This window comes from Periophthalmus magnuspinnatus, chromosome 10 (assembly GCF_009829125.3).
Source record: "Periophthalmus magnuspinnatus isolate fPerMag1 chromosome 10, fPerMag1.2.pri, whole genome shotgun sequence".
Taxonomy (NCBI): Eukaryota; Metazoa; Chordata; class Actinopteri; order Gobiiformes; family Gobiidae; genus Periophthalmus; species Periophthalmus magnuspinnatus.
In genome coordinates this window covers 36,682,854-36,700,492 of record NC_047135.1, presented here as the reverse complement: position 1 = coordinate 36,700,492, position 17,639 = coordinate 36,682,854, and the positions used below count along the sequence as shown (strand labels likewise).

The 17,639-nt window shown below is 47.2% G+C and overlaps 1 protein-coding gene across 1 annotated transcript in view; it reads left to right on the top strand.

Annotated features, from left to right (window-relative positions):
• gfpt2 (glutamine-fructose-6-phosphate transaminase 2) overlaps nucleotides 1-17,587 on the top strand; it is a 21,106-nt gene extending 3,519 nt beyond the window's left edge. Inside the window, exons 3-19 of the mRNA XM_033974416.2 lie at nucleotides 2,474-2,578; nucleotides 3,667-3,792; nucleotides 4,488-4,546; nucleotides 4,917-5,051; nucleotides 6,161-6,222; nucleotides 8,198-8,277; nucleotides 9,535-9,643; nucleotides 10,578-10,741; nucleotides 12,359-12,454; nucleotides 12,917-13,014; nucleotides 13,503-13,623; nucleotides 14,772-14,929; nucleotides 15,396-15,510; nucleotides 15,601-15,728; nucleotides 15,810-15,977; nucleotides 16,198-16,359; nucleotides 16,465-17,587. Coding sequence (XP_033830307.1) covers nucleotides 2,474-2,578; nucleotides 3,667-3,792; nucleotides 4,488-4,546; nucleotides 4,917-5,051; nucleotides 6,161-6,222; nucleotides 8,198-8,277; nucleotides 9,535-9,643; nucleotides 10,578-10,741; nucleotides 12,359-12,454; nucleotides 12,917-13,014; nucleotides 13,503-13,623; nucleotides 14,772-14,929; nucleotides 15,396-15,510; nucleotides 15,601-15,728; nucleotides 15,810-15,977; nucleotides 16,198-16,359; nucleotides 16,465-16,509 — 1,931 coding nt within the window. The 3' untranslated portion in view covers nucleotides 16,510-17,587. The remainder of the gene's footprint in view (nucleotides 1-2,473; nucleotides 2,579-3,666; nucleotides 3,793-4,487; nucleotides 4,547-4,916; nucleotides 5,052-6,160; nucleotides 6,223-8,197; nucleotides 8,278-9,534; nucleotides 9,644-10,577; nucleotides 10,742-12,358; nucleotides 12,455-12,916; nucleotides 13,015-13,502; nucleotides 13,624-14,771; nucleotides 14,930-15,395; nucleotides 15,511-15,600; nucleotides 15,729-15,809; nucleotides 15,978-16,197; nucleotides 16,360-16,464) is intronic.
• The last annotated feature ends 52 nt before the right edge of the window (nucleotides 17,588-17,639 follow it).

Genomic DNA, 17,639 nt, shown 5'->3' with positions numbered 1-17,639 from the left:
GACACAGACACGAGGACACAGACATGAGGACGAGGACACAGACACGAGAACGAGGACACAGACACGAGGACGAGGACACAGACACGAGGACACAGACATGAGGACGAGGACATAGACAGGAGGAGACAGACATGAGGAGACAGACATGAGGACACAGACACGAGGACGAAGACACAGACACGAGGACACAGACACGAGGAGACAGACATGAGGAGTAAGACACAGACACGAGGACACAGACACGAGGACAAGGACACAGACACGAGGACGAGGACACAGACACAAGGACGAGGACACAGACAGGAGGACGAGGACACAGACACGAGGACACAGACACGAGGACGAGGACACAGACAGGAGGAGACAGACACGAGGACATGAGGAGACAGACACGAGGACGAGGACACAGACAGGAGGACGAGGACACAGACACGAGGACAAGGACACAGACACGAGGACAAGGACACAGACACGAGGACGAGGACACAGACACAAGGACGAGGACACAGACAGGAGGACGAGGACACAGACACGAGGACACAGACAGGAGGACGAGGACACAGACAGAAGGACGAGGACACAGACAGGAGGAGACAGACACGAGGACGAGGACACAGACAGGAGGACGAGGACACAGACACGAGGACAAGGACACAGACACGAGGACAAGGACACAGACACGAGGACGAGGACACAGACACAAGGACGAGGACACAGACAGGAGGACGAGGACACAGACACGAGGACACAGACAGGAGGACGAGGACACAGACACGAGGACAAGGACACAGACATGAGGACAAGGACATAGACAGGAGGACGAGGACACAGACACAAGGACGAGGACACAGACAGGAGGACGAGGACACAGACACGAGGACACAGACAGGAGGACGAGGACACAGACAGGAGGACGAGGACACAGACACGAGGAGACAGACACGAGGACATGAGGAGACAGACATGAGGACGAGGACACAGACACGAGGACGAGGACACAGACAGGAGGACGAGGACACAGATACGAGGACAAGGACACAGACACGAGGACAAGGACATAGACAGGAGGAGACAGACACGAGGACGAGGACATGAGGACACAGACATGAGGAGACAGACATGAGGACACAGACATGAGGACGAGGACACAGACACGAGAACGAGGACACAGACACGAGGACACAGACACGAGGACACAGACATGAGGACGAGGACATAGACAGGAGGAGACAGACATGAGGAGACAGACACGAGGACGAAGACACAGACACGAGGAGACAGACATGAGGAGTAAGACACAGACACGAGGACACAGACACGAGGACAAGGACACAGACACGAGGACGAGGACACAGACACAAGGACGAGGACACAGACAGGAGGACGAGGACACAGACACGAGGACACAGACAGGAGGACGAGGACACAGACAGGAGGACGAGGACACAGACAGGAGGACGAGGACACAGACAGGAGGAGACAGACACGAGGACATGAGGAGACAGACACGAGGACGAGGACACAGACAGGAGGACGAGGACACAGACACAAGGACAAGGACACAGACACGAGGACAAGGACATAGACAGGAGGAGACAGACACGAGGACGAGGACATGAGGACACAGACATGTGGAGACAGACATGAGGACACAGACACGAGGAGACAGACACGAGGAGACAGACATGAGGAGACAGACATGAGGACACAGACACGAGGACACAGACACGAGGAGACAGACATGAGAACACAGACATGAGGAGACAGACACGAGGACACAGACACGAGGACACAGACATGAGGAGTAAGACACAGACATGAGGACACAGACATGAGGAGACAGACACGAGGAGACAGACACGAGGACACAGACATGAGGACACAGACACGAGGACACAGACACGAGGACACAGACATGAGAACACAGACATGAGGAGACAGACACGAGGACAAAGACACCACAGGTGTTAAAGAGTGTCTTGTCTTTGGACGCGCTCAGTTGTCCCTTGTCCTGGGGGACACATGTATTTGTCATTTACAAACTTTTATTTTGTCAGATCCTTGAGTCAGCAGCTCGTTTCCATGGAGACTGCTTCATTTTATCACATTTTGTGGAACATTCTAGGAAACAGTGGCAAAAACTGAGAGTAGAAGTTTGAACTTGTTTTGTGTCAGTGACTCGTCTCCGTGAGGCTGTGACACTTGAAACTATTGTGAACGTCTTAAATTCAACGCACTCAAGGACATAGGTCATGAGATATACATGTCTTTATGTCCCCAAAGCGACACACGTCATGTGCGTCCGACCAATCGGGTGACGGCTCGCCGGCGTGCGGGTCACCGCAGCGCCGCGGCCCTGTCCTCAGACGGGTCACACTCTCAGGTGTTTGTTCCTCGTCTCAGGACGTTTGGAGACGAGTGTCTCTTTGTGTGACTGTGTGTGTTTGTGTGTTTGTGTGTGTGTGTTTTGTAGGTGTGGCTGTGGACGGGCCCAACAAGAGCACGGACATCAACGGAAACTCCATGTGTTTGATCAAGAAGAAGGGAAAGGTCAAAGCCCTGGACGAAGAGCTCTACAGTGAGTACTGCCCAGAGTACTGCCCAGAGTACTGCCCAGAGTACTGCCCAGAGTACTGCCCACAGTGCTCATGAGGTTCTCATGAGGTTCTCATGAGGTTCTCATGAGGTGCTCATCTCTGGAGCACTACAGTCATGTGTTAGTTCTGCTCCTTAACCTGAAGGACACTCACATGTTTGTGTCACTCTTATCTTGTCGTGTGCACTATGCTCTCACTCCTCACTCTTCACTCCTCACTCTTCACTCCTCACTCTTCACTCCTCACTCTTCACTCCTCGCTCCTGACTCCTCGCTCCTCGCTCCTGACTCCTGACTCCTCGCTCTGCACTCCTCACTCCTCACTCTTCACTCCTCGCTCTTCACTCCTTGCTCCTCGCACCTGACTCTTCGCTCTTCACTCCTTGCTCCTCGCACCTGACTCTTCGCTCTTCACTCCTCGCTCCTCACTCCCTGCTCCTCGCTCCCCGCTCCTCGCTCCCCGCTCCTCGCTCCTGACTCCTCGCTCCTGACTCCTCACTCCTGACTCCTCGCTCTTCACTCCTCGCTCCTGACTCCTCACTCCTCGCTCCGCACTCCTCACTCTTCACTCCTCGCTCTTCACTCCTTGCTCCTCGCTCCTGACTCCTCGCTCTTCACTCCTCGCTCTTCACTCCTTGCTCCCCGCTCCTCGCTCCTCGCTCCTGACTCCTCGCTCCTCACTCCCTGCTCCTCGCTCCCCGCTCCTCGCTCCTGACTCCTCGCTCCTCGCTCCTGACTCCTCACTCCTGACTCCTTGCTCTTCACTCCTCGCTCCTGACTCCCTGCTCCTCGCTCCCCGCTCCTCGCTCCTGACTCCTCGCTCCTGACTCCTCACTCCTGACTCCTTGCTCTTCACTCCTCGCTCCTGACTCACCGCTCCTCACTCCTGACTCCTGACTCCTTGCTCTTCACTCCTCGCTCCTGACTCCTCGCTCCTCGCTCCTCAGCGCTCACACTGAACAGTGCAGGTTCCACTTCTTCTTTAACGCGTCTTCAGATTCAAACCTGTCAGTGTTTTCAGAGCCTTTTTTGCGGCTCCTCTAAACGTTTGTTTTTTATGTTTTTTTCAGAGAAAGATTCTCTGGACCTGGACGAGGACCTGCCCACACACTTTGGTCTGGCTCACACTCGCTGGGCCACTCACGGAGAACCCAACGCCGTGAACAGCCACCCGCAGCGCTCCGACAAGAACAACGGTAAGAACAGTGTGTGTGTGGGAACAAGAGGAGGTCGAAAAATGAATAATTCTGTGTTGTTTTGGCGCTGGATTTGAATATTTAAAACGTTATAAAGTGATTTATTTCACACTCAACAGATAAAAATAAATGTAGAGACTTTAACTCAGTTTTAACAGAGTTGAGTTTATATTTTGCTTCTTAAAGTAAATGAACACGAAAACTCTACAGCTCAGACCTGTTTCTGATAAAAACAGTTTCCTAAAATAGAAAAGTGAGCAGAAAGTACAAAAATGAAAAGTACAGATATGAAAAGTACTTATATGAAAAGTACTTATATGTAAAGTACTTATATGATAAGTACTTATATGAAAAGTACTTATATGTACTCTTATATGAGCTCTGATTCAGACTCCTCCTTCATTAAAGTCGTGGTGAATCATCTCAGAAACATTAAACTCCTTTAACTCAGAGCAGGTTTTACACATCACTCTTAAATATTAAACATTAAAGTTCTTCATCAGAGACACGTCACCTCAAACAGAACCGGTCCAACAGGACGTGCCACGTACTGAGGGAGGCCTTTCATCTACATCTACGGTGTATTTTAATACAATGCAATTTAAATATTTTCTACTGACTCAAGTTTAGCAAAGAATGAACGAAATGAAGCAGGAAGAAGTCGAGTTTCACCTGAAGCTTTGTGTGTTTTTCAGAGTTTGTCGTCGTCCACAACGGCATCATCACCAACTACAAAGAGCTGAAGAAGTACCTGGTCTGTACTCATCTGTACTCACAGTACTCATCTGTACTCACAGTACTCATCTGTACTCACAGTACTCATCTGTACTCACAGTACTCATCTGTACTCACAGTACTCATCTGTACTCACAGTACTCATCTGTACTCACAGTACTCATCTGTACTCACAGTACTCAGCTGTATAGACTTGTTATAAACATATAAACTCGTTATAAACATATGACCTTGTTATAAACACAGATGGGACACGTTCTTCATTTCTTGAAGACCTTCATCGTGGTTTTTACTGTGTCTGACAGGGACAGAACAGAACTTTATTTGTCCAAAGATAAAACAGAAATGTGTCTTCCACAAGTCTCATCCCCGTCCTCTCCTCTCCACAGATCAGCAAAGGCTACGAGTTTGAGTCTGACACCGACACTGAAGTGATCCCCAAACTCCTAAAATACGTTTATGACAACAGAGAGAACAAAGCCGTGACTTTCTCCACACTCGTCGAGAGGGTCACCAAGCAGCTCGTGAGTTTTGTGTTTTTCCACATGTGAAAGAATCATGAGTCATTACAGACGCACATCCAGCCTGTGTCACCCGTGGATCACGTTAGCGTTAGCGTTAGCGTCTGAAGCCAAAGGATGTGGTTTGGGGAAGTTCTTCTGTCGCTCTCATTGAAGAAGCGTCAGAGAAAAAACATTCTTCAACATCTTCTGATGCCAGAGCCACGCCCATGCCACGATAGCAAGAGCAGCTGCTAGCATACATGTGTTAGCCCCACCATGCTAGCATACATGTGTTTATATTCACTTACAGTTTCAACGATGGACAAAAACATGTATTTATCCAAACACACAAACACAATGAGCAGCTTTAAACGCAAAAAGATCACATGGTTTTATTAAAGGTGTAAAAGTCACATTTTTACACAGAGCTTTTCCACCTTCGAGGCTCAAAGTGCTTCACATCAAAAAACACTCACACATCAGTGTCTTGCCCCAGGACACAACAACAGTATTCATCTGGGGAGAGCAGGTTTAGAACCGCCAACCTTCAGATCAGTGGACAAACTCTACCGACTGAGCCACTGTTTACTATGTAACTTTTTTGGTGGAAGCTCTGTCACCACTCGATTTAATGCCCTAGTGTGGGACATTCAAGGCAATGCAGTTACATCCATGGAGACGAGCAGACGGCGGACCCCCAACCAGAAAAGTTACATACAACAGCTTTAAAAGTGTGTAAAGCTTCATTCTTCTGTTTCCTCTGACTCCACAACAACATGGTGTTACCATAGTTACTCCTAAACCGCGTCCTGTTTTCCACTTTAAACTCGTGTAAATGTGTTTTATTGTCAGACTCAAGTTCATTTAATCCGCCGCTTTCTAGTGTCTGTCCCAAATTAAACTGCTGTTTTCTTCGATTCCTCGTCCCGGAGCCACCACAGGCAGGGGCTTTCGAAACACACACACTGACACCCCCCACACACTGCGCCACGCCCACCGCGCCGCTGCCAAAGGCCACGGGCCCAGCCCACGGGACCGGCCCACGGGACCGGCCCACAGTTTGTTTGTCTGTGTTACGACATGAGACTTTTCTCCAGCCTTAACCTAATCCTTATGTTTCTGTTTTTCAGGAAGGGGCTTTTGCCTTGGTCTTTAAAAGTCGGCATTTCCCCGGAGAGGCCGTGTCCACCAGGTTAGTATCCTTACGCCGCGCTTAGGCTGCGCTCACGGAGCGCCTGTCCACGAGGGTAGTGTCCTTACGGCGTGTTTTGGCCGTGGTTGCGGCGGCGCTCTGGCCCCGTCCCAGTAGAAATGAGTCATCTTTGTTTCTGCGATGAAGCAACTCGTCTGATTTTTGGGAGATTTGTTTTATGTTGTCACTGTGTGTTACATTACTCAGGTTTTTCCAACGCTGCTGACGACAGTGTGGGTCAGAACAACGGCAGCGCCAGAGGAGGAGTGTGTGTGTGAGGGGGGTGAGTGTGTGTGTGTGAGGGTGTGTGTATGTGAGGGGGGTGAGTGTGTGTGTGTGTGAGGGTGTTTGTGTGTGTGTGGGGGGGGGGGTGAGTGTGTGTGAGTGCATGTGTGTGTGTTGGGGTGTGTTTGTGTGTGTGTGTGTATGTTGGGGTGTGTGGGTGTGTGTGTGTGTGTGTGTATGTTTATGTGTGTGTGTGTGCGTCTCTCCTGACCCACACTGTGCTTTAGGATGAGTTTGTTCTTTATTGTTCGTTAGTGTTTATTGTTCGTTAGTGTTTATTGTTCGTTAGTGTTTATTGTTCGTTAGTGTTTATTGTTCGTTAGTGTTTATTGTTCGTTAGTGTTTATTGTTCGTTAGTGTTTATTGTTCGTTAGTGTTCGGGTCGTTCCTGTGTTTCATTCACACATTTGTTGGATTCCATTTCACGACTTTTCACCTTTGAGGAGTTTGAATGTTTTGATTTGAATTGTTTCTATGGCGACGGTCCTACGCGTCATCATTTGAAACCAGATGATTATGAGCCATTATGAGCCAGTATGAGCCAGTATGAGCCAGTATGAGCCAGTATGAGCCAGTATGAGCCATTGTGAGCCAGTATGAGCCAGTATGAGCCATTATGAGCCATTGTGAGCCAGTATGAGCCAGTATGAGCCAGTATGAGCCAGTATGAGCCAGTATGAGCCAGTATGAGCCATTGTGAGCCAGTATGAGCCAGTATGAGCCAGTATGAGCCATTGTGAGCCAGTATGAGCCAGTATGAGCCAGTATGAGCCAGTATGAGCCATTATGAGCCATTGTGAGCCATTGTGAGCCAGTATGAGCCAGTATGAGCCATTGTGAGCCAGTATGAGCCAGTATGAGCCATTTTTGGATCTGAAGAATTGATAAACCTCACTGTGAGAAAACACACAGTATAAAGTTTAATTAAGTCCTGTCCGTTTGGAGAGTAACAGGACGAACACGCAGCTTCTGTGTTTCCTCATGTTTTGGCTCTGGCTCTTCAGACTCTTAAATACTTACATTTACTTTTCTGTGTCATTGTTTGGGAGAAAATCCACATGTTTCTGTTTGCAGACGTAGTTTTGAGCCCCACACCCTTTAAAAAAACTGTGTGTTACGTCTGTTCTGCTCCAGATAAATCACAGGGAGAACTGGATTAATGTGAAACACCGGTGTGAGGCTCGAGGGGAGTGCGCTCAGAAATAATGACACTATTTAATGAGGATGTGTGAGTTTTGTTTTTAAAGTAGGACACAGTCTTTAGTTTTAAAGCTGTGAGACTCTCGCTCTATATAAATCCTCAGATAAAGTTCAGCAGGAAGCAGACGATGTTTCCGAGCAGCAGTGTTATGACTGTGGTTTAGCATTAACGTCGCTAAAGATAATAAAATGATATTGTGATCTCGCCACAGCGGGTCACATGGCGCCATAATGATGTGGCGAGGAGCTGAACGATACGGCAACAAGGCCAGTGACGTGTGTGTTTGTGTGTGAACATGTCGTAATGTGTGTGTCAGAATGTGTGCTCTCGTGTTTCCACACTCGCTGTGGGCGGCTGCAGCTCATGGTCCAAACTGAACCTTTAATGTTTAATGCCCCAGTGCTTCAGGTCTGCACTGACACGGAGCAAAGGATCATGGTCTATGTAGTTCCCTCTGTGCTTTTATCTGTGTGATTATTGTGTGTGCAGGAGAGGGAGCCCCCTGCTGATCGGTGTGCGCAGTGAACATGAACTCTCCACGGACCAGATCCCAGTGCAGTACAACTCAGGTGAGTGTTTTCTACCACAAAAGAACTCCAAAAAACTAAACCTTATGTAACGTCTGACCCCTGACCCCAAACCCCTGACCCCAGCCCCTGACCCCAGCCCCTGACCCCAACCCCTGACCCCAACCCCTGACCCTGACCCCAACCCCTGACCCCAAACCCTGCAGCAACAACAGCGTTTAGAATGAAGCCCAGTTTAGGCAAAGGTTTGAGGTCCTGTTTGTCGTGTTGAGGCCCAGTGAGGTCCTGTTTGTCGTGTTGAGGCCTGTACAATCAGATCACTGTTTATATATTTGTGTGAATAATCCCACCGTGTGGCTCTTGTGTCTGACCCGCACACACACTGTGCTCATGTGACTTTCATCTACAGATTAAATATTTTCCTTTGAATTGTTTATTTCTACGGCGACAGAATAAACTTTCATCGCCTGAATCCTACAGAGTGTCCATGTCCTGTTCGCTCCTCACCTCTCTGCTCCTCATGTCTCTGCTCCTCACCTCTCTGCTCCTCACCTCTCTGCTCCTCACCTCTCTGCTCCTCACCTCTCTGCTCCTCACCTCTCTGCTCCTCACCTCTCTGCTCCTCACCTCTCTGCTCCTCATGTCTCTGCTCCTCCTCCTCTCTGTGTGGTTGGCCCTGGCTGTAGTTCTTATCTCTCTGTTTATGGTTTATGATGGCTCAAACAGGAGCAGAGCAAAGTCCAAGGCGGAGGAGGTGGGTGGTGCTCAGAGGAGCTCTGGGGGAGGTGGGTGGTGCTCAGAGGAGCTCTGGGGGAGGTGGGTGGTGCTCAGAGGAGCTCTGGGGGAGGTGGGTGGTGCTCAGAGGAGCTCTGGGGGAGGTGGGTGGTGCTCAGAGGAGCTCTGGGGGAGGTGGTGCTCAGAGTAGCTCTGGGGGAGGTGGTGCTCAGAGGAGCTCTGGGGGAGGTGGGTGGTGCTCAGAGGAGCTCTGGGGGAGGTGGGTGGTGCTCAGAGGAGCTCTGGGGGAGGTGGGTGGTGCTCAGAGGAGCTCTGAAGGCTCTGTCTGTTCTTGTCTAACTCGTTTAAGGCGTTGACTTTTTTAATGATTATTTCTGTGATATATTTTATTTGTTTGTTTCTATAATTATTTGAAATTGTCTTATGTCTGTCTTTTCTAACTCCATCATCCTAAACCAGATGATCCTGAGTCTAAACATCTGGGATCTCACTCATGGAAACCTCATCACTGTGATAATATGTGTGACCTCTGACCTTTGCCCTCTGATTCTTTGACCCCTGTAGCGCAATTCAAGGACGAAGTTCAGGAGAAAAACCACCACAACAGCTCTGACGACATGAAGTCCACTGGAGAAGGACGAGCAGTGGAGTATTACTTTGCCTCTGACGCCAGGTACAGCCACGCCCCCTTCACGCCCCCTTCACGCCCCCTTCACGCCCCCTTCACGCCCCCTTCATTAAATTTAAGTGTTCACAGTTTTATTCACGTTTACAGTTTTACTTCCTGGTTGGACACGGGCGGCAGACGTGACACACAGACACACAGAGACACACATACACACACACACAGACACACACACCCCGACACCCCCCACACACACACACAGACACACCCCCACAGACACACACACACACATACACAGACACATAGAGGTAATTCCAGAAATGTTGCCTAGCAACCACAAGACTAAAGCTCATCAAATTTACAATTTAAAAATATTTGACCTTTGCACTTTAATTTGACATGTTTTAAATGTTTGACCTGTCAGAGTGTGTGTCAGTGTGTGTCAGAGTGTGTGTCAGAGTGTGTGTCAGAGAGTGTGTCAGAGAGTGTGTCAGAGAGTGTGTCAGAGTGTGTGTCAGAGTGTGTGTCAGAGAGTGTGTCAGAGTGTGTGTCAGAGTGTGTGTCAGAGTGTGTGTCAGAGAGTGTGTCAGAGAGTGTGTCAGAGAGTGTGTCAGAGTGTGTGTCAGAGTGTGTGTCAGAGAGTGTGTCAGAGAGTGTGTCAGAGTGTGTGTCAGAGTGTGTGTCAGAGAGTGTGTCAGAGAGTGTGTCAGAGTGTGTGTCAGAGTGTGTGTCAGAGAGTGTGTCAGAGTGTGTGTCAGAGAGTGTGTCAGAGTGTGTGTCAGAGTGTGTCGGGGTGTGTCAGAGTGTGTGTCAGAGTGTGTCCTTTTCTCCGTTGTTTCACATTTGCTCCTTGACTGTTGTAAAACGATGACACGTCTCATTAATTAAAGTAATAATCACAAAAGAACCTAAATCTGCGGCGTGAACTTGAATGGAAGCGTCTTATCTCTGTGTCAACGATGTGTTTTCCTCGGGTCAACAGCGCCATCATCGAACACACAAAGAAAGTGCTGTACCTGGAGGACGACGACGTCGCCGTGGTGACCAAAGGAGAACTGTCCATCCACAGAATGAACCGCCAGGCCGGAGAAGACCCCATGAGAGCCATCCAGACCCTACAGATGGAACTACAGCACATCATGAAAGGTACGACAACCACGGGAACACGGAAACACACACAGAAACACAGAAACACACACAGACAACCACGGGAACACGGAAACACACAAACACACACAGAAACACACAAACACACACAGAAACACACACAGACAACCACGGGAACACGGAAACACACAAACACACACAGACACGTGTGAAAATATAAAACAAAGATTCTCACAGACGCCGGAGGAAAGTGTCTTGCCCATAGAAACAAAAACAGTATAAAATAAATAAATAGTACAAACATGAAGATGTCACTAATTTTGTCAATGGCACATTATGGGCACAGTATCTATGGGCACATTATGGGCACACTATGGGTACTCTATGGGTACTCTATGGGCACACTGTGGGCACATTATGGGTACTCTATGGGCACACTATGGGCACACTGTGGGCACACTATGGGCACACTATGGGTACTCTATGGGTACTCTATGGGCACACTATGGGCACACTGTGGGCACACTATGGGCACATTATGGGTACTCTATGGGCAAACTATGGGCACATTGTGGGCACACTGTGGGCACATTCTGGGCACACTGTGGGCACATTATGGGCACACTATGGGTACTCTATGGGCACACTGTGGGCACACTATGGGTACTCTATGGGCACACTGTGGGCACACTATGGGCACATTGTGGGCACACTGTGGGCACATTATGGGCACACTATGGGTACTCTATGGGCACACTGTGGGCACATTATGGGTACTCTATGGGCACACTGTGGGCACATTGTGGGCACACTGTGGGCACATTATGGGCACATTATGGGTACTCTATGGGTACACTATGGGCACATTGTGGGCACACTGTGGGCACATTATGGGCACACTATGGGTACTCTATGGGCACACTGTGGGCACATTGTGGGCACACTGTGGGCACATTATGGGCACACTATGGGTACTCTATGGGCACACTATGGGCACATTGTGGGCACACTATGGGTACTCTATGGGCACATTGTGGGCACACTATGGGTACTCTATGGGTACTCTATGGGCACACTGTGGGCACATTGTGGGCACACTGTGGGCACATTATGGGTACACTATGGGCACATTGTGGGCACATTATGGGCACACTATGGGTACTCGATGGGCACACTATGGGTACTCTATGGGCACACTGTGGGCACATTGTGGGCACACTATGGGTACTCTATGGGTACTCTATGGGCACACTGTGGGCACATTGTGGGCACACTGTGGGCACATTGTGGGCACATTGTGGGCACACTATGGGTACTCTATGGGCACACTGTGGGCACATTGTGGGCACACTGTGGGCACATTGTGGGCACACTGGGCACATTGTGGGCACACTATGGGTACTCTATGGGCACACTGTGGGCACACTGGGCACATTATGGGAACATTACAGCGCAGACATTTAGAATCAGAAAGAAAAACACTTCTTAACAAAAACTTTAAAACCTGTTAAATGAAACCACATTACATCATCTCCACTGGCTGCACATTTAATCATCTTTAAAGTTCCACACTGGACAAACTCTGCATGTTGTAGTTTTGGCTCCCCCTGCTGGTGGAATGAGGTACTGTGCTGGAAATATCTTCTGTTTACACAGGGAACTTTGACGCTTTTATGCAAAAGGAAATCTTTGAGCAGCCGGAGTCTGTGGTGAACACAATGAGAGGCAGAATTTGTTTTGACTCCAACACTGGTGAGTATCACATTTATGTGCAGTAGTGAGTGTACATATATATGTACATATATATGTACATATATATGTTATACTGTGTTCTGTAGTAGTAGACCACACACTGACAACATGACACTCCTTATGCAAACATGTTTAAATGAGCGTCTCAGGCGTTGGCCTCAGTACATATGTATCTAAGACACTATCCCAAACAAACTCATTTTTACTACTTTCTACATTTTCTATACAAACAATTACAATAGAATTTTTCTTTTATTATAAAATTATTAAACTAAATATGTTTCGACCAAGTAAAGGGTCTACTTTGAGGATTTACATAATTCCATATATCTTATTTCATATTTCTGATGCCTTCTCTATGTATATAAAACATAGAAATAGTAAAAATAAATAAAAACACACTGACTGAGGCGTGTCCAGACGTTTGCGTGCTTGTGTACACGTGTGTGTTTTTCTCTGCAGTGATCCTGGGCGGTTTGAAAGATCATCTGAAGGAGGTCAAACGATGCAGGAGGCTCATAATGATCGGCTGTGGCACCAGTTTCCACGCTGCTGTCGCTGTAAGTAAACAGTGGTTAGCTACGTGCTAATTATAAACATGCTAGCTACGTGCTAATTATAAACATGTTAGCTACGTGCTAATTATAAACATGTTAGCTACGTGCTAATTATAAACATGTTAGCTACGTGCTAATTATAAACATGTTAGCTACGTGCTAATTATAAACATGTTAGCACCGTGCTAATTATAAACATGTTAGCACCGTGCTAATTATAAACATGTTAGCACCGTGCTAATTATAAACATGTTAGCTACGTACTCATTATAAACATGTTAGCTACGTGGTAATTATAAACATATGTTAGCTACATGCTCATTATAAACATATGTTAGCTACATGCTAATTATAAACATGTTAGCTACGTGCTAATTATAAACATGTTAGCTACATGCTCATTATAAACATATGTTAGCTAAGCGCTCATTATAATGATTAATATAATATTATGGCTCGTCCTAATTATGAACCTACATGTGTTTGTTCAGACGAGGCAGATCCTGGAGGAGCTGACGGAGCTCCCTGTGATGGTGGAGTTGGCCAGTGACTTCTTGGACCGAATCACACCTGTTTTTAGAGACGATGTTTGCTTTTTCATCAGCCAATCAGGTAAAACACGCTTAGAGATAACACACGCTTACATGTAACATACGCTTACAGGCAACACATGTTTACATGTAACACATGCTCACCGGTAACACACACTTACATATAACACATGCTTACATGTAACACATGCTTACATGTAACACGCGCTCACAGGTGACACACACTTACACGTAACATGCTTACATGTAACACGTACTCACAGGTAACACACACTTACACGTAACATGCTTACATGTAACACATACTCACAGGTAACACACACTTACATGTAACACATGCTCACAGGTAACACACACCTACATGTAACACATGCTCACAGGTAACACACACTTACATGTAACACATGCTTACACATAACATGTTTACATGTAACACATGCTCACAGGTAACACACACTTACATGTAACACATGCTCACAGGTAACACACACTTACATGTAACACATGCTTACACATAACATGCTTACATGTAACATACGCTTACAGGCAACACATGTTTACATGTAACACGTACTCACAGGTAACACACTTACACGTAACATGCTTACATGTAACATATGCTCACATGTAACACACGCGTACATGTAACACACTTACATGCAACACATGCTCACATGTAACACACGCTTACATGTAACACACACTTACATGTAACACACACTTACATGTAACATGCTTACATGTAACACTTGGTCACAGGTAACACACACTATCACTACTGTTGGTTACAGCATTGACATAAATATGCAGAGACGCACACATCTAACCACCATGCTAACCACCATGCTAACCACCATGCTAACCACCATGCTAACCACCATGCTAACCACCATGCTAACTACCATGCTAACTACCATGCTAACCACCATGCTAACCACCATGCTAACTACCATGCTAACCACCATGCTAACCACCATGCTAACCACCATTCAAAAACTAAAGTACCAGCAGTTATTTTCACTGGACTTGTGACTCTACATAAATATAAACTCTATGGCCTAAACTTTCTGTCCAGTGATACTAACCCTGACCCATCGACCTAAATATGTATCCGTAATGTAGGTCATAGGTCGATAACCTATGACCTGTGCCCTGTGACCTGTGCCCTGTGACCTCTGCCCTGTGACCTCTGGCCTGTGCCCCGTGTAGGAGAGACGGCCGACACTCTGATGGCTCTGCGTTACTGTAAAGACAAAGGCGCTCTGACCGTGGGCGTCACTAACACAGTGGGCAGCTCCATCTGCAGAGAGACGGTGTGCGGCGTCCACATCAACGCCGGCCCCGAGATCGGAGTCGCTAGCACCAAGGTAACGCCATCGCCACGGCAACGAGAGAGCGACCGCCGTACTCGTATGTGTGTGTGTTTAGGCGTACACCAGTGTGTGTGTGTGTTCATTATATGTGTGTGTTTAGGCGTACACCAGTGTGTGTGTGTGTTCATTATATGTGTGTGTTTAGGCGTACACCAGTGTGTGTGTGTGTTCATTATATGTGTGTGTTTAGGCGTACACCAGTGTGTGTGTGTGTTCATTATATGTGTGTGTTTAGGCGTACACCAGTGTGTGTGTGTGTTCATTATATGTGTGTGTTTAGGCGTACACCAGTGTGTGTGTGTGTTCATTATATGTGTGTGTTTAGGCGTACACCAGTGTGTGTGTGTGTTCATTATATGTGTGTGTTTAGGCGTACACCAGTGTGTGTGTGTGTTCATTATATGTGTGTGTTTAGGCGTACACCAGTGTGTGTGTGTGTTCATTATATGTGTGTGTTTAGGCGTACACCAGTCAGTTTGTGGCTCTGATCATGTTCGGGCTGATGATGAGTGAGGACAGACTCTCGCACCAGAACAGACGACTCCAGATCATCGCTGGACTGAAAAAACTGCCAGGTCAGAAGTGACATCACAGAGTGTGCATGGAATGTGTGTGTGTTTCTTACACTGGTGTGTGTTTCTTACACACGTGTGTGTGTGTTCCAGACCTGATCAGGGAGGTCTTGTCTTTGAACGACGACATTAAGGCCATTGCCAGTGAGCTGTATAAGCAGAAGTCTCTTTTGGTCATGGGACGGGGGTTCAATTATGCCACCTGCCTGGAGGGGGCGCTGGTGAGTGCAGTGAAAAAAGACACGCCTTGTAAAATTCTTGTTGGCATTTGTAAAGTAACACGTGAAAGTTTGTGTGTGTAGAAAATCAAAGAGATCACGTACATGCACTCGGAGGGGATCCTGGCCGGAGAGCTGAAGCACGGCCCCCTGGCTCTGGTGGACAAGGACATGCCGGTCATCATGATCATCATGAAGGACGGAGTTTACACCAAGTGTCAGAACGCTCTGCAGCAGGTCACGGCCAGATCTGTACGACTCTTTACTCTTTAAACATGTTTATATTTATTTGGACACATCCTCTCCATGTTTTTTTTTCTTTTTTTCTTTACTTCATTATTCCATATTTCTTGCCTCATATATTTGACGTCTTTATAAAATGTAGAAAGCAGAAAAAATAAAGAAACGAGTGGGCGTGTCCAAAGGTCTGATCGGCATGTTCTCATTTAACCGTGTCTGCGCTGTCCTTCAGGGTCGGCCAATCATCATCTGTTGCAAGGACGACTCTGAGGTCAGTCAGAGCGCGTACCAGACCATCGCGCTGCCCGAAACAGTGGACTGTCTACAGGGCATCCTGAGCATCATCCCCCTGCAGCTCCTGTCCTTCCACCTGGCCGTGCTCCGAGGCTACGATGTGAGGACATCACGTGCAAACACACTTCACTTTAATAAAACAGATTGACACGTCTATAGTTTGTTTACATAAACATAAACGATGATGTAATTCTGTCGTTTACAGGTCGACTGCCCCAGAAACTTGGCCAAGTCTGTGACGGTGGAGTAAGAAGAGTTTACAACGGCCCGAAGAAACAAAAATATGAATCATGTTTTAGTGCAATGTTTAAATGTGTGTGCGTTAATGTGTGTGTGTGCGTGTGTGTGTGAGAGAGACAGAGACATGTGTCATGTGTCATGTGTCATGTGTCATGTGACTTGTGTCATGTGACTTGTGTCATGTGACTTGTGTCATGTGACTTGTGTCATGTGACTTGCTCGTCCTGTTTTAAAGTTGAATGTGAAATATAAACCAAACTCTGCAGTGATGCAACAAGGAACAATCTGCAGAGGGAAAAGTTCAAGACCAAAGAAACTCACTGATCCTTCCTCCTCTTCCTCCTCCTCCTCTTCCTCCTCCTCCTCTTCCTCCTCCTCCTCTTCCTCCTCCTCTTCCTCCTCCTCTTCCTCCTCCTCTTCCTCCTCCTCTTCCACTTCCTCCTCTTCCTCCTCCTCCTCTTCCTCCTCCTCCTCTTCCTCTCCCTTTGAGCCAGATCCAGATGTGACCTTTGACCTTAGCCTGCAGAGGTGTTTGGTGCAATATGAGACCCTTTTGCCTTTTGAATGTACACAATAATTCAAAACATTTGATCTGAGATTTTATTTTAATATGAAACTTTAATATGAAACTTTATTATGAACGTTCCGATTGTGAAGATTTGTCCTCGTGGAGCCACGTCGCAGATGACCTTTATGACCTTTATGACCTTTATGACTCCATTACTTGAGCTTTTATTGTGATTTTGAATGTTTGCGCGTGCACAGGGCGGTGCACGTGACTGTGTTTACTGGCACGAGCCCGTGCACGTCACTTTAAATGTTTTGAACTTTATAAGATTATTGTGGGTTTATAAGATTATTGTGGGTTTATAAGATTATTGTGGGTTTATAAGATTATTGTGGGTTTGGATTTAGTTTAAACAGGGACTGAGAGGGTTTGACGTGAACATGACGTCATGAACTGTACGTCATTATTACTTTTGTATAAAAAAAAATTGTTTTGGGAAATGAATCAGTGAATAACCACGTGACTAGAGGCTGTTGAACTTAGATGAAAAGAACTGGAATAAAAAACTGCAAATCCTAAAGTTTTCCCAGAGTTTTTCTTGTTTCTGTGGGCGGCGGCGTTGAGCGTACGCG